Genomic DNA, 17391 nt, shown 5'->3' with positions numbered 1-17391 from the left:
GTAGAGAAATTCAGGCATCAAGAGCAGGTTTAACATCAGAGCAGCACAAATTTGGTGGGAAGGAGTGTGGGGCTGTCATGTGGCTGCTGATTCCCTGTGTGAGCTTCCCCAGGGGGTCAGATCCCTGCTTTCTCCCTGCCAGCCTGCACCCTGCCTCTGTCACTCCCTTGCACCCTGCAGCAAAGCTCTCCTGGGAATTCAGCCTCCAACCAACCATCTTCATTCATCTGACACAGGAACTGAATACACCTAATACTTAACTCAGATTCAGCCTCAGATACTTAACTGTTACACATTTTGGCTTCAGAGATGATTGAAATGATTTTTTCTGAATAATAACTGTATTCTGGGCTGTGAAGAACTTTGGGCTGTTTACTTTTGTCAAAAGGGCCCTCAGGCTACAAGGATCATCTGGTTCCTATCCCCCTGCCTTGGGCAGGGACATCTTCCACTAGACCAGGTTGCTCAAAGCCCTGTCCAGCCTGGCTTTGAACACTTCCAGGGATGAGGCATCTGTAACTTCCTTGGGCAACTTGTGCCAGTGCCTCACCACCCTCACAGTAAAGAATTTTGTCCTAATATCTAATCCAAATCTGCCCTCTTTGAGTTAAAAACCACTATCCGTTGTTCTATCACTACACATCCTTGCAAAAAGTTTATGATGTTGAATAAAACACTGACAAGTATTGTGTAACTAAAAATAGCTCTGTGTTTTGCAGTCATGTGAAAAAAAAAGATGAAAATCACTATTTCATATTGTCTTATCTTGTATTTTTTCAGGATCAAGCATGAAAATATAGTTGCTCTGGAAGACATCTATGAGAGTCCAAACCATTTATATTTGGTCATGCAGTTGTAAGTACTGAACCTAATGAAGTCTTTATATCAAAGTTGCCAACTCTTCTTACTCTGGTTTTGTTCTTTAACCCAAAAGATGGGATATATAAGAGGTATTTGTCTCGTGTGCTACAGACTGCAAAATCCCTGGAGGGTGGTCAAAACCAGACCTCTAGCTGTGGTGTGGTATGTTGTTGTTAAATTGGGAATTAAATTGTTTTGTGACTAGTCTAACCCAAATCAAACCCGAGTGGTTTTGTGAGATCACATCAAGAAAAAGAGAGCAGAACAGGCAGACAGGGCAGGGGAGTGAATTACAGCTGAGAAGAGCCAGATGTGCCATGGGGAAGCCTGGAGCAGACAGAGGCAGCTCTGGGGTTAAACACCTCAGGGGAAGCCCTTGGGGAAGATGCTGGTCCCGTGTCTGTTGGTAAGGTCCAGGCATGATGATATCCTCAGAAGTTGTTGTGCTGGCATTGTGGGGAGAATAGCATCCTGTAAATTCTTAGTGTGTTTTTGTAGCCCTACATCTCAGTGCAGAGTGCTGCAAAAGGACTTGCACAGGAACATTAGTGTTGTACAAATTCCAACAAGCCAGCTGGACTGTGGGAAGTACCAATTTTGTGATAAGTTGATTCATAAATCCTTAGTTTTGTTTAATGTCTTCAGAAAAATAAATAGATATTATTCCTACTTATTATTAGCTTGTTTAATATAGTGTAACCATCACTTTTATAAAATCCTTGCATCCAGATATTTGGGTTATCTGAAATGTAGTTCTGTAATGAGAGGTGACACTGATTACATCTTGGTATAAATTTTTACTTGTTCACTATTTAACACTTTCTAGGGAATTATCCTTTCTGTTATAGCTGTGCTTGTGAACCCAGCCAGTCAATTTTCCCAAGGCCAAGCATTTGGCTATTCCAGGGGGACAGAGACCCAGTGGGGTGAGATGCCCAGCTGAAGGCAGCAGCCAGAGCCCATCAGCAGCATTTGGGGTGGCAGCTCCAGGCAGTCCCCAGTCCCAGCAAAGAGCTGTGCCTTGTGTTACAAGATAGACCAAGAGCACTGAACTGAATGTAGGGAATGATCTTCCTGCACTTTTTTGGGAAAGTGCTGTGTTATCTCAAGGTGGAGAGGACAAGAACCCTCCAGGTTACTCAGGTTACTCCAAGCCAGGTACTCACCCTCATCTCTTTGGATGTCACATGAGGGATGGTGCAACCTCTGCACTGCTTCTGAGTGTTCATCAATAGTTAGGCTTGGGATCAATTGGTATCAAGAGTTGGGTGGCAACACTGCAAAGTCCAGGAGGCTCAAAATCCATTTTGCTTGCCTCCTTTCATGGATTCTTGTTTGGGAGAAGGCATCTATGGATAAGCTCTTGTTTCCAAGGTAACACCAACTTGTTGATACAATGGCTGTGAACCATTGCACAGCATGAAGTATCTTATCTTTTTGTTTATATTTCTGCCCTGATTATTATTAGATTCCCTGTGGGTTTTTCAGCTTCTCATTTTTGTGTATTTCTCCTAAACAATTTCTCCTAATTTTGCCTTCCTTTAAAACTTGGGTTCTGTGAAGCAGAAGGGATTCTGATCAAGCAGCTTTGAGAAAGCCACATTTAGACTGCAAAAAAAAAGAAGGGTCTAATCAGGGCCACTCAAAGATCAGTATCGTGAGCACAACAAATCTCAAATCCATTTGTCCTTTTCCCTGGGTCATTGCCTGCAAAGTGGACTCTAGCTAATACTTCCCAAGGATTATTTTGTGGTGTGGACAGCATTTTCATTACCAAACTTTAGAGCACTCCTTGCTGTGTTGTGGAAAATTCACATTACAGCCCCTGAGCATCTCGCAGCACTTCTGTGAGAGAAGGTTTTTGAAGGCAGACCAAGCCTCCCTGTTTATGTTTGTCCTTGAGTGCATCTCCTTTTACATGAAAGCCATGCTTGTTAGCAGGCCAGCCTGAAGGATAAATATCACACCTCATTTATTCTGTCAAAGATATGGGCAAGTAAAGGTCTCAGTGTCTGTGCTGGAGTTGGAAAGGAGGGAAGTTAAGAGGCAGCTGTCCATGTCTACTTGACACTTAATTTGTTCCTGCCAGTCCCCCTGGGAGCACTTCCCAGGGTGACGTAGCTGGTGGTGAATCTGCCCTGTGTGTTTCCCAGTATGTCCATGGGGAAAGAAGATCTCTGGCTTTGGTTTCACCACCTTGTTTTCACATATATATTGTACACAAGCCATCACAGAACTGTTCAAACTGACACAATCCTCTTAGTGCAAGGTAGACTAGAGGTTGGAGATTGCTGGATTTGACAACTCAGAACTTAAACTGCTGTCTCCAGGGGTTATATACTGTTCCTTATAAAGGGCTGGGCTATTTTTTCTTTATTTATTTTCCCAAAATGCAAGATATTCCAACACAGTGTTTTCTAAGTTTGGCAAGGTTGTGGATGACTCCTTGCTGTCTTTGACTCCCAGCAGTGTAGCTCAGCTTTGGTGTGAGGTGGTCACTGGTGCAGCTGCAAAGCCAAATACAAATGTAGATAATCACTGCCTCTCCTGTGATGACTCTGCCAAACTTTTGCAGGCACTATAGAAAAATACTGTAGAACATTTGTTGTATTTCCATGAGGATGATGTGCTTTCCAACCAGGAAAAAATCTGCTCCATCCCAAGCTTGGATTTCCTATAGTAACTTTTAAGACCTACACTGGCAACAAAGACAAAAACTAAAATGAAACTCTGAAAGTTTCATTCTTTCTGGATGCTGCTTGAGATTTCCCCAGAGGATATTGTAGAAGACAGGGGGAAATAAATTGCTTTCAGAAATAGTTTTATTGAACAATTTTGGTGTAATAGTAAGCTCTGTAAAAAGCAGTTATAGGATTTTTGGTTGCTGTTGGTGCCATTTGATAAGAATTACCTTACTGTATCTTACAAGTGATCTGCCTTATTATACTTGTCAGTATAGGGAAAGATCTTGATAATCTGTTGTGGTTGGTGATGTCAGATACTAATGTTTCATTAGCATAATCAGCCTCCTTGGGTATTTGTCGGGTCCGGCTGTCTGTCTCTGCCCCGACACGGGTAGAGTGGTTCTTTGGTGGGCGCGATGCAAAGGACGAGTCTGGACTCTTCAGCTTTCGGTCTTCAGGTTGTTTATTATTTCTTATCTACAAAATTTTTCTGTCTGCCCAACAGAGGTCTGATCTGCAGGCAGTCACAGGCACTCTCTGACCACCCACGGGGCGGTCATGTCTTTTTATACTAAAACCTACGTATACAATATTTACCTTTATTTCCCAATGCTTTTCGCCCATGTTGGCAAGTGCACCTTCACTAGAAACCAATCTCTAAGTGCCAACATCATCACAGGAGATGGAGGACAAGAAGAAGAAAGAAGAAGGACGAGACACGCCCCGATCTCTCCATCTTGTCTCCATAACCCCCCTGTACCAAAAACCTTAAAGTCTATATCTCACCCTCTAAATGTGTCTCTTTTACACCTTGTACTCTAAAGTGATTCTCTTGTCCTCAGACTCTTGTTACTTCTGTGGATGGATCAAAATCAAGCCACCAAGCACTCTTGGCAACATTCCAGGGTTTTCGAGACCCCCAAGGGTTCTCCTGGCATCTCTGGACATCGGGAACGATGTGCTGAGATCCCACATCTCCCCCTTCTGTTTGCACCAAGAAGACTTCTTTGGCAACTTGACTCATGACACGTCTCACACACATAAAGATGCATGGGACGATGAGCATGAGGACTAAGAGTATCATTAAAATATAAAATCCCATTTTTAAAAACCCTCTCCATAAGGGAGAAAGATCAAAAAATCCCGCCACATCATCAATCCATGACCCAGTGATTTCGCCTAATTTCTTTATACTGTCTTTTATATTTTGAATGCTTTCATGAATTGATCTCGAATGATCTGAGAGATTCATGCAGCACATCCCCTCAAACTCTTCACACCCATGTCCATGAGCGAGCAACAGATAATCGATTGCTGCTCTATTTTGAAGAGTTGCCTCTCTCACACTGCTTACATCTTTCAACATGTCACTCAAAGCGAGAGAAACTGATTGAGCATGCTTGCTCAACCAACAACCCATGTGGTCCAGTTGAGTCAAGGCCACCCCCGATGCTGTCTGAGGTGAGAAAATTGCTGTCGCAATTCTCCTTGCCTTGTCCCAGGTGTACACTTCATCATCACAGTCTGCACTGTAATGTTGCAAGGACCTTTTCTCTTTGTGTTTTTGTTCTCTCAACACTTTTAAATCTGGTGACAACATTGAAATCCTCCCAATGCTGCATGGACCTCCTTTGGCATTTGCAGGAATGCCGTGCCAAATTCTGTCCCCACAAATTAAAAACAACCCACGTGGCAATTGCACTGGGACCTGGATTGATCCTTTGGCTGTCGTCACAGTGTGATTACACCAAGCTGATGCATTTCTATAATATTCATGATTTGGTGTGACATCAATGCTATTGTTTGTCCTTGACACATTCGAATTTTCAAATTTCATGCATAGCTCCATTGTTGTGGACCCAAAAATTTCCAATTCCTGCGGTTCGGTAGAAGCCACAGGTAAAAGATGTGTCCACGCACACCACTCATTCACAGGATCTTTGATGACCTGTGAAATCTCCATTGGAGGATGCCCTGGAATTGGCCATTCGCCCACTGGCAACCCAACCATGCATGCCGTGAATGGTTTCCCTGGTTTCGAATGTGTCAGGCAGATACTTTCTAAATTTGCTGCCTGGGCTAACGTTTCCCAAACATTTTGTTTCAGCTGACTGACTAAGCTGGCATTGAGGGTTGAGTACTTGAGCGTTTCTTTTGAGTGGAAGGGGTTTGAACCATAGGGATTGAGGCTAGCATTGGGACCGGAGAGGGGGTGGAGCCCCGGGATGCCGAACCCCGAGTGTGGCCCCTTCTTTTCGCCCCAGACGTCACAGAGGATCGGACCCGCCCCCGACCTCGCTCCGCCGGCACTTCCCGCGCATGCGTGCCTTCGGGGACGCCCTCTGCCTCCCCTGTACTGACGTCACTGTCTCCGTCCCGCTCCACCTCCGAAGTCTCCTCCCTATCGTCTGTTCCTGCCCCTCTCTCCTCCTCCTCTGACGCTGTATCCACACCCCCTGCCGAAGTGCACAGCCCCCTCCCCGCGGGTGCCCCCTTTCTCGCAGCGATTCGAGCCGATCTCCGGGTCCAGACTTCCGGGTCTGACGTCACCACCGCGCGTCTCCTGCGTCCCTTCACAGCAGCTCTCCGGAGCTCTGCAGCTGCTCCGTCCTTGCTGCCCGTGTCTGACGCTCCCGCGCCGGTTTGAGAGGTCTCCCCGGCCACTCCCTGAGCCTTGCTCGACCCGCGCGTCTTTGGCACCGCTCCAAAGGCGACTGTCGCTTTCGGCGTTGCGCTCACAAGAGTCGCATGGAAACCCGTGTCTCCCATTGCCTCCCCGCCCCCCCCGCCGGCCGCCGCCGCTTCCGCGCCGCCGCGCCTGCCGCGAGAGAGCGCATCCCCCCTCCCCGCTTGTTCCCTTTGAACCCCCCTCCCCGACTCTGCCACGTTTTCCACCTCCTCCCCCCCTGATTCCTGCGAATCGGGACAGTACACTCCGGAAGGGTGGCCTGTCTCCTCGATGTCGCTGGGAGAAAACTTTATTTCATCAGGAAGAGGAATGGTATCATCAGTGTCTGAGTCGGAGTCTGAAATCCCTGTATTCTCTGTGGTTTCAGGGTGCTTTAGGGTTCCCTTGGGTTTTCGGGATGGTGGGACTGAGGGCAATGACATTTTCCCTTGTACCCTTTTCTCGGGCACCTTTTCCCCCGGGCTAATTGAGATCAGAGCCAATTTCTGCTTGGAACCTTGCTCTGCTCCCTCCGCCCCTCTGGGACCTGCAACAACTTGTTGCCTGGCTGACCCCCTAAATTGAGTCGAGGTCGCCTCTAACATAATTCTTGCTGAGGACAGCAACTTTAAGGCTGTTTTATCCTCATTGATGGCCAGAAAATATAGGTGTCTGTTAACTTCTTGCCAAAAGCCTACTTCAAATAACAGCCTTGTTTCGGAGTACGGGTAATTACACCGCACCCATAGCAATAATTCTCTAAGCTTTTTCTTTGGGATCCCCTTAGTGTGTGTGTCTGCCACGCCCTGTAGGTCGGACAGAATTTCTATTTGTTCCTGGGAAAGTGTACCCCCCATGTTCTTAATTCTTGACCTTCTCACCGAATTCCTGTCGTCAGAGCAGTCCGGAGGCTCCTGGTCTCTGGCCTGCAGGTCACAGGAGATGGATCCGGAGGCGCCTTTCCGATTCCGATCCGGGCTGTCCTGCTACGAACTTTCTTCGGCTGAGGTGGAGTGCGATGTTTTCTGCGGCTGCTGCGTCTTCAGAGTCTCCTGGCTGCTTTCTGGCTGTTTTCCCAAGGAGTTATCAGGCTCTCCTGGGAATGAGTCCAACTCGGGAGCTGCCCACTCGGTGCTTCAAGGCTGCCCCTGTGCAAGTGGTGCACAGTAGAGCTCACCGTGGCTCAGCGAAGGCTGCTGGATGCTGCTGGATCGCCGGTCGCTGCCGAGCTGCTCCCGGGTCGCCGCCGGGTGCCCACCGGTGCCGGTGCCCACGGGGTGCCCACCCAGGGACGCCAAATGTCGGGTCCGGCTGTCTGTCTCTGCCCCGACACGGGTAGAGTGGTTCTTTGGTGGGCGCGATGCAAAGGACGAGTCTGGACTCTTCAGCTTTCGGTCTTCAGGTTGTTTATTATTTCTTATCTACAAAATTTTTCTGTCTGCCCAACAGAGGTCTGATCTGCAGGCAGTCACAGGCACTCTCTGACCACCCACGGGGCGGTCATGTCTTTTTATACTAAAACCTACGTATACAATATTTACCTTTATTTCCCAATGCTTTTCGCCCATGTTGGCAAGTGCACCTTCACTAGAAACCAATCTCTAAGTGCCAACATCATCACAGGAGATGGAGGACAAGAAGAAGAAAGAAGAAGGACGAGACACGCCCCGATCTCTCCATCTTGTCTCCATAACCCCCCTGTACCAAAAACCTTAAAGTCTATATCTCACCCTCTAAATGTGTCTCTTTTACACCTTGTACTCTAAAGTGATTCTCTTGTCCTCAGACTCTTGTTACTTCTGTGGATGGATCAAAATCAAGCCACCAAGCACTCTTGGCAACATTCCAGGGTTTTCGAGACCCCCAAGGGTTCTCCTGGCATCTCTGGACATCGGGAACGATGTGCTGAGATCCCACAGGTATTGATGATTCATTTTCTGCATGCTGGAAAATCATGCATAAAAATGGATTTACATAAACACATGGAATCTTAGAGTCATTTAGGTTGGAAAAGTCCTCAAAGATCATTGAGTCCAACCATTAACCTGTCACTGCCAATCCCACCATGTCCCCAGGTGCCACATCCACACATCTTCTAAGTACCTCCAGAGGTGGTGACTCCACCACTTCCCTGTGCAGTCTGTTCCTGTGCTTGACAATCCTTTCAGTGAAGAATTTTTTCCTGATAATCCAATCTAAATGTCTTTTCCAGCAGAGTTTTGTGGGTCCATTTGCAAATGCTGTTTCTGACTGTGCTGCCTGCGTAGATCAGAGCAGATTTCCAAGGCTTGACTGATTTCATCTCTATTGTTCAGCTGCATTGAAGTGTGAAGCAGCAGAGTTTGGTTTCCCTGAGGTTCTTGTGTAACCTGTGCTAGTCAAAGCAACAGGATTTGAGGCTGTTGCTTCTCCAGCAGAATAGGGGACCGTGTTAAAAATCTATTAAGACAGAAATTTCCTTTTTCTCTTTTTTTTGTTTAAAAAGGGTAGGAACTTAATATTTTTGCTACCTCTTCTCTCAAAGTTGGTTGAAGTTCACCCAATGGGTCAGAAATTACTGAGGGCTGGCAAGTTGGGATGGAGGGTCACTGCCTCACTGCCTTTGGAAAACAGGCTAAAAATGGGTCTAAAAGGCACCTCCAAAACATATAGAGCAGCCCAGGGTAGTGTGCAGCTACATAAGTAATGGTCAAAGCTGAAGACCCACCTCTGAGTTTCATTACACCTTTTTGCAGAGTCAAGAACATTAAAAAAGCCAGAGGAATTCCTGTCAATACTAGGATCTAGTTAAAGAATGTGAAAACCATAATGCCTGTCTGGTGTAATGTTCCATCCCTTTGGAGCATCTGTGATCTGATCCTCTTGGCAGGACTGCTTTACCTAGATCCTGTCAGCTGCTGTTTCTGGTTCTCCAAAGAAACCAGAGTATTTTCCTGTGTGATGTCTTTTGAGACTTTGGCATCTCTGTTGAGAACAAGTTTTTAGAGTGAACATCCTTTCAACCAGCCCTGAAGTACTTCTCCCTACCTTTGCAAAAAAACCCAGCCCAGGCTGAGCTGAAACCCCCAACCCTGAAGTTTTTCCAGCTTGGTCTCTGAACTCTGATGAATTATTCAGATGATTTTTGTCACAGAAAAGCTGAGATGACGGAGGCTCCTTCCTGCCGGGTGCAAGTCACGCACTGAGGAAAGCTCTGCCCACAAGTTTGCAGGCTCAGAATCCCAGTGTCCCATTCCTCCCTGTTTATCAGCTCTACCCTGCCAGACACAAGCACCTCAAAACTCTGCAATGCCTTGGGAAGCAGCTCAAACAGGCAGGAACTCACCAGTGGTAAAATCCGCAGAAGTTTTTGTTATTACCGGAACCACTTTTGCCTTTCAATTGTTTTGCTAATAAGTAAGCAGAGTGCTGCTCTGTGATTAAGTGCTGAATTCACTTTGTGTTTTGAAAGCCCAATGCCTGAGTGCACTCTGAGAGCAGCCGAGCATGAGCTGTGCGTGTAAGTGACATTTCAATGAAAATATTCAGCCTCCAAGAAAAACAAGAGACAATGGAAGGAAGTGTTGTGTTTGCCAGGTTCCTCACGGAGCCTAGAGAGGGCTCGGTGTGTTACAAAACAGAGATCTGCATGCCAAGCCAGTATCACATCAGGATGCTAATTAAAGCAAAACACAGATCTGCCATGCCACATTCCTTAGGTGAGGCTTATTCCCCTGCTCGGGGGGTTTTGTGTAAGCTTTATGCAAAAGAAGGAACAGAAGGAAATCTCTCTGCATTCACAATGGAATTTATACCATAGAACCAAAGAATGATTTGAGTTGGAAGGGACTTCTAAGATCATCCAGTTCCAACCCTGTGCCCTGGGCAGGGACACCTTACACTAGACCACGTTGCTCAAAGCCCCATCCAGCCTGGCCTTAAACACTTCCAGGGATGAGACATCCACAACTTCTCTGCTCAGCCTGTTCCAGGGCCTTAGCAATGGATAATAAAAGCATACTGGGCTCTTCAGGAGCTGAAAGGTAGCAGTTATTAATCCAGTATCAATTTGACATCTTTTCCTTTGTGGAAAAAAAGATTATTCCATCTGTTGGGTTACACTGGTCAGTGCTAAATACAGAGGAGGATTCTCCCCTTTTCCAGTGGCAGAGAGATTATAAACAGACTAGAAAAGATTAATGTTGGGGTAGAGATCAGGGCATGGGTAAATTTATTTGTAATAGATTAATAGACCCCAGATTGACCACCAGAGTGGCTTTTAGACTTGTAATCCTGTGGATTCTGTGTGATCCTGAAAGTGTGAGTGTGCTCATTGGTCAGTCCTAGCTGCCCCCAGCACTTTTCATTTTTCTTGTTTTTTTTTCTGGCTGTGGCAGAACTTTTGGTAACTCCTAGTCCCCGTGCCTTCTCCAAACACAGCACCTTTTCCTCAGCAGCAGTCCTGTTGCTTCCTTGTGCTTCAGCTGTGCCTAGGACCAGGCATTTTAGAGGCTCTGGGCAGCAGCCCAGCCTTCCTACAGCAACAGAGAAATGATGAGAGTCTTCTTCACCTTGGAGACTACAAAAAACTTTCTCATTATGCCTTCCAAAACTACTTAGAAGATTCTGTCACCTTCAAGAGTTGAAGACAATTGCCAACATTCTTGTTCCAAAGCTTACACTTGTTATTGTTACCTTAGTCAAAGCATCCCAGTAAGGACTCATTAGCAAGGCAGCACTATGGTTTGGGGTTATTTTTTTCAATTGGAGTGACATGCTACTCCTGATGGAGAGTGGTAATCTTTTTTTCCTGTAGCCTTGAGAATAAAGAAGTAATGGAGAAAAAATTTTCTCATTTTCATTGAATAGACAGCATTATAACATTGTTTGCTTTCAGAGAAATGTGAATTCAGATGAAAGTGGATTTTTTTAAGATATCTATTGTTGCAAAGCTGCTGTTGTCAATAGAGAAAACAAAGGGTAAGGCCAAAATTCAAAATAAAACTTGTTCTAATACATTAATCTTTAAAGTTACAAAAAGATTTGAAGGTCCCATGAATTTGTTTGTTTCCCTGTGTTGGTGATTACAACAAACAGAGAGTTATTTGTTGTAATGCCCACTCCTCAGCAAGGGCTGGTACCAAATCCTTAGGGTGACAATATGTGCCTTGATTGTTTTTTTTAATAGCAATAGGTTTTGGCAGCATCAGCTTGAGTTCCTTCCTTCAGCCCTGCAGCAGCTGCCTCACTAAGTCCCAATTTAGGAATTTCTTGCAGCTGGGTATGGGGGCGTATCTGCCTGTGTTGTATGGCTTGGTCTGGAACAGGCGATTGAAGGGGCAGGAATACAGATCTGCCAGTAATCCTGTATAATATCACTGCTTCCCTGAGAGCAGGAGTGAGGCTTTTCTCTCCAAGCAGCAGGAAGGTGGCTATTTAGAGCCCTAGCAATTTTCTTTCCATTTTGTTGGCTTTGGATAAGGATCTCCTTCCTTTCATGCTTTGCCCAGAAGTTTCACTGCTGGTTACTTGGTGTTCACGTAGTCACTGAGTGAGTCTTTTAGATTTAGTTCTGCTTCTCTCAGCTCTTGGTGATTTACACTGTGGTGCACCAAAGTCAATTGAATAGCTGGTGTTTAATTCAGGTGGAAGGGGCTTTGCAGCAAGGCATATAATAAATTTTAAATCCATATATGCCACAGTGTGAGAATTCATTATGATACAGTGGGATCTCTCTCAGGCATGAAGTGGAGTCATTCTGATTAAATGGTTACACTTATTTAAACAGAAAAGGCTTTTCATAACAACCTGCAAAGCTTTGAAGTGAAATAACACGGTGTTGAATCAAGATGCAAAATGAACGTGGGCGTTCCCAAGTCCATTCTTTTACATGGAAAACATTATTAAAAGTTTTCTTCTGGAGGAAGGTTCTACAGGCTGTGGTGAGGAGGCTGGTGAGTGCTTCGTGACAGCGTGTTCCAGAAGACATTCCATGGCAGAAAAACAGGCTCAATTTCCCAGGCATGCTCATGTCCCAGCTCCAGCCTCTGTTCCAGGCTGTGCAGTCAGGCAGGTGACTCTGCTCAGGAGTCTGCAGGTGACTCCAGAGTCAGTGCTGGCCTAACTTGCACCTACACTTGCATTGTACTACAGCAGGTGATGAGGAGCATCATCATCCCATTCATAGTCACACTGAAAGAAAAGATCTCTCACTACACATTTTGTCTGCATTGCCCCAAAATCTCTGCATAAGGATGTGTGTTGTTTGTGAGGTCCCCAGGACAAGGTGAGAGATGAGAATCTGACTCCAAGTTCTCAGAAGGCTGATTAATTATTTTATGATATTATACTATAATAAGGAGTACTATACTAAAACCATATTCAAGAAAGAGAAGGATACAGACAGAAGGCTTAACAAGAATGATGATGAATCTTGTGGCTCTCTCCAGGGTCTGACACAGCCTGACCCTGATTGCTCATTAAGTTAAAACAATTCACATGAAACCAATCAAACAACCACCTGTTGGATAAACAATCTCCAAACCACATTCCAAGGCAGCACAACACAGGAGAAGCAAATGAGATAATCTTGTTTTCCCTTTTCTCTGATGCCTCTCAGCTTCCCAGGAGAAGAATCCTGGGCAAAGAGGATTTTTCAGAAAATATGATGATGACAAAGGGTCTATTTTTAAAGCCAGGTTGATTCATATAGATTTCTATGGCTGGGCTGGGTGTCAAGGCCTTGAACAGGAGAATGTAAAATCTAGAATTTTTTGTGGAAATACAGGTTGCTGTTTGAAACCCTGTTTTGACTTTTTGCAGTACTGTGATTACCTCCTCTTACAGAAACTATTTTCATAAGTCTGCAGAAATACTTGCCATAGGTTTCTGCTTTAAACATTCTCCCTGGAAAATTATTTAGTGGAAAATGAATGTGGAGAATTTTGTGGTTTTCTTTTTCTTTCTTTTTTTTTTATTTTCCTGAAACACTGGTTAGGTCTGCTGTAGCCAAACTTTTATTTTTGAAGCATTTTATAGAAAAAGAAAATAGTGTTGCTGGTGAAGCCTTTCTTTGATGCATTTATAGAACATGTGCTCATTTCATTCTGATTCATGCCACATGGTTATATCTTAGCCTGTCAAGGCCATTTTTTTTCTCTTAAATTGGAGGAAAATCGTGTTCAGAGACCCAAATATTTATGTCATCTTTTCCCTTCTCCAAGACAAAATTCCCATTTGGGGCTGTGTGATCCTGGCTTAGCTGAAAAGGGCTTTCTCTACTAGTTCTGAAGATGGTTTGGAGGAGTTTGGAGTTTATTCTATCTAATTATTCTGTTGGCAAGGAGCATTTAACCACTCTGTAATTGTATTTTCTTCATCCCTCACTGATGATACTCTAAGGAGCACTGCTATCCATGAGTGAGACCTAGTGGAGCCTTTAAATGTCCAGATGTCCCTGAGGAAAGAAGATACAATTCTCCAAAATGCATTGTAAAGAAAGAGTCAGAAGCACAGGTTGAAATCCACTGAAAGGGAGCTGAGATTTTAAGACCTGCATTAGCATAAACAGAGACAGCATTACTAAAACTGGCCTTGGCATCTGTAGTATGAAAAATCAGGTAGAAAATTAAAATTCATGCAATTATTTTTCTCTCTGTTGTAGAGTTTTTGCCATAAAAAATCTGCTGTGAGTCTCTTGCAGCTACAGAAAAGGGGATATTCCTACAGGAGAACACAGAGCTAGGCATCCATTCTGCCATGGCTGTGATGCTCCTTGTTTTGATGGTGATGTCAGAAACACTCAGTTCTGAACTGCATGGTCACCCTGGTGCAAAACATCGCCCAGTGCCATGGGACAGGAAAGATGCAACCATAATTAAGCAATGCTGAGCAGAGAGGAGAGAAATCACCTTGCTCTGATTGCTCACTAGGCTTATCTGCAACAATATTTATCTGACTGCAGCCCAGGGTCTTTCCTGTTGATTAAGGCTTGTTTTCCTGTGAGCATGGAGCAGGACCACTTGCAGAAAGTGCTTCTGACATTTTGCTTCTTGGGGCTGAAAACTCCCTGCCAGAGGCTTTTAAATCTGCTCTTTTCAGATGCTTTTGAAGATGGATTTGCTGTAGAGAGCTTCTGCTTCCCATTGGTGCTGTCCTGCCTTGTCTGAAGGGTGGTGAGGGAAATGTAGGTTAGCTCTCTGTCACTGATGATTGTGTCACCAGACAAAATGTATTTTAGAAGGAAAATTTCCTAGAGAAAGGCATTTTATTTTGCACTCTCTTCCTCTGCAGCCTAATGTGCTTGCAGCTGGAATCCCTCTCCTTGCTGCTGATGTGTGACCACTGCCAGGAGAGCAATGGCAGCTCCTAGAAACAGCAAGTGGGAGCATTTTGGGGAAAGAGCATTCCTCTGATGTGTGTGGGCATTTATTTTGTAATGGAATGGGAGTGAGGAGTGCTTGTGACATGTGCAGGAGTGCTCATGCCTGCAGGCAGGGTTGCTGCTGGAAGTGATTCACACCAAGGTGGAGAGAGGTGCCTTTGAACAGTCTCTGCTTTAACCCTGGTCCCACCTGAGCTAAATTAACTGAAGAAATGTGCTGCTACATCCATGGCTGTGTGTGGTTGAAAGTTTAGAGCAAAAAGGCAACAGTTTTCACAACACCACAGGTAAAAAAAAGTGGGAAGGGAAGGAAAAATAACAAAACAGCTGATGAGCTGCTGCCTGTTCTTGGCTGAAGGTCTAGAGCTTCTCCCTGGCCTGAGTTTCCTTGAACATGCTGTGAAATGTGGCCAGGTGATAGTCATACCACAGACTTCCCCCTGTGGCTGAGCTTTCCTGAGCACAAGCCTGCTCTCAGCCTGCTCCACTTGGCATGTGTCTTCATGCAAGGGGTTCTTCCTGCACAAGGGCTTTCTCTGCAGTTTTCCTGGTCACACTGGTGGACATATACTGCTCCCCAAAACTGCAGCAGCACAGTGTGCCAGAGACATTGGAAGCTTTCCTTGTTATTTGTCTCATGTTCTGCTCTAGGGCACCTAAAGCCGGTGTGTTTGCACAAGCCCTTGGTGCTGGTGGCGGGCATATTTAATTAATCTAGGTCTTACATTCTCCTGTTCAAGGCCTTGACACCCAGCCCAGGCACAGAAATCTATATGAATCAACCTGGCTTTATAAATAGACCCTTTGTCACCATCATATTTTCTGAAAAATCCTCTTTGCCCAGGATTCTTCTCCTGGGAAGCTGAGAGGCATCAGAGAAAAAGGAAAACAATATCATCTCATTTGCTTCTCCTGTGTTGTGCTGCCTTGGACTGTGGTTTGGAGATTGTTTATCCAACAGGTGCTTGTTTGATTGGTTTCATGTGAATTGTTTTAACTTAATGAGCAATCAGGGTCAGGCTGTGTCAGACCCTGGAGAGAGAGTCACAAGATTCATTATGATTCTTGTTAAGCCTTCTGTCTGTATCCTTCTCTTTCTTGAATATAGTGTTTATTATAATATTTTATTGCTTGGTCCCTTTGCCTGGTGTGTGACAGCCTCTGGCAAGGCAAATGCCATAAAGATGTGCCTCTGCCATCATGAAGGACCACTGCAAACCCCAGTGGGCCCTTTATGAATCAGGAAGGGTTGTTTGGCTCTAAATTCTGGTGTGTGGCTCCTGGCACAGCCCTGGAACAGGGGCTCCCAATGCAATCCCAGGGCAGAGGAGGCAGCTCATGGCTCCAAAGAGGAGGAGGGAAAAGCAGAAGCTGAGCCATATGGAAGAGAAAGGAGAAGCAGACACAGCAGCTCAGTGGTAGGTGCTCATTAGGCTGTCTCTGATGTGCTGGGAAGACTGAGTTTATCCTGCTAAAGGAATTCTAATATTCTTCTCTAAGCTGAAAGATGTATCAGGGTGGGTAAAGTACAGGTCTTTTTATCTATGGAAAAATATTCTAGCCTGTTTACCAACAATGTGTAACAGGAACCAGCAGCTGCTGCTCTTGAAGTCTTGTGAGGATATTTTTGTGGTTAGAGCACACAGATCTGAAAATCTGGAGTTCTTGTCTTACTCTGTCATTGATTTACATTGTGGTCTCAGATCACTTTTTGTTTTAATTTCCCTGCTCGCAGAAAGAGAATACCTTCCTAATTAATTCTGGGTAAGATTAATTGGGTTTTTGTTTGTTGGGGTTTTTTCTCTCGAGTCAGTGCTGCTCTTTGTGGAGTAAGTTGTTAAAAGAAATAAGAGTACTGAAGTCTGGCCTCTGGTGTTGTTCACTGAGGAGCACTGTGGTCCATCTGTGCAAAAGTGAATGAACTTGTTTGCCAGGACCTGTTGACTGCTTTGAAAATCATATTCAGGCATGCCTTAATCCCACACTCTGCAGTAGCTGTGCAGTGCCTTTATCCCTCCATCCCATCTATGTCTGGGCAGAAACCTCCAGCAATCAGAGCCCAGGCTGTCTGGTGACTCAGTGTAACAGCATGACTGGTGATGGCCATCATCATTGCACAGATTTATTTATCCTTGTGATGTAGGTATGTGGAAATCTCAAGCAGCAGATGTATGACAGCCAGAGTTAAAAATCCACTTACATAAAGCCAGGATTTCACCTACTGTGCAGAGATGTGGGGGCAGCCAAATGCATCATGCCATCAATGGAGGGAAACAAAAAGAGTCATCAGTTAAAACTTGGTAAGGAAGAGCTATAAAGCAGCAGCTTAAACCCAGGCTGGGTAGAAGCTGAACAGGAGTATCCTGCATTTTAATGTTCATTTCTTTGTGCTGCAGGGAGGTGGAAGTGGTTATTGCAGATATGGGGATGTGGGAGCAATGTGCCAAAACACAGGGTATGGGGGGCTCCAGCACCTCTGCTCATGCTTCCCCCGTGCAGTGTGACTGGATCTGTGTGGAGGAAAGGTGGGATGGGGGATTTGGGAATTCCCAGTGTGCCTGGGTGCCCTCCAGCTCCGAAGGAAAGTCATTCTGTGTCCCCATCTCTCTCTTTGTACATGCAAAGGAGTAAGCTCAAAGTGATGGATGCCTCAAGATGCATTACAATAACAAGTAAGATAAATAGTTGGCAGCTCTATGTTTGAAACACTTACTGCCCTAAATAATAATAATAATAAACACCAGAAAGGGCCTTTGGACAAATATATATGTTTGTATATAATAACATATATGTATTATATAATATATAAGTGTAAT

The 17391-nt window shown here is 45.0% G+C and overlaps 1 protein-coding gene across 4 annotated transcripts in view; it reads left to right on the top strand.

The window, feature by feature from the left end:
• The window catches only part of CAMK1D (calcium/calmodulin dependent protein kinase ID), a 225070-nt gene that overhangs the window by 130894 nt on the left and 76785 nt on the right, over positions 1–17391 (top strand). For all 4 annotated transcript variants that reach the window (XM_054631829.2, XM_077179235.1, XM_054631830.2 and 1 more), the window contains exon 3: positions 781–855. In XM_054631829.2, coding sequence (XP_054487804.1) covers positions 781–855 — 75 coding nt within the window. The remainder of the gene's footprint in view (positions 1–780; positions 856–17391) is intronic.

The sequence above is a fragment of the Agelaius phoeniceus genome, chromosome 5 (assembly GCF_051311805.1).
Source record: "Agelaius phoeniceus isolate bAgePho1 chromosome 5, bAgePho1.hap1, whole genome shotgun sequence".
Classification (NCBI taxonomy): Eukaryota; Metazoa; Chordata; class Aves; order Passeriformes; family Icteridae; genus Agelaius; species Agelaius phoeniceus.
The sequence above is the reverse complement of the archived record's forward strand: the minus strand, read 5'-3'. Positions and strand labels throughout refer to the sequence as shown.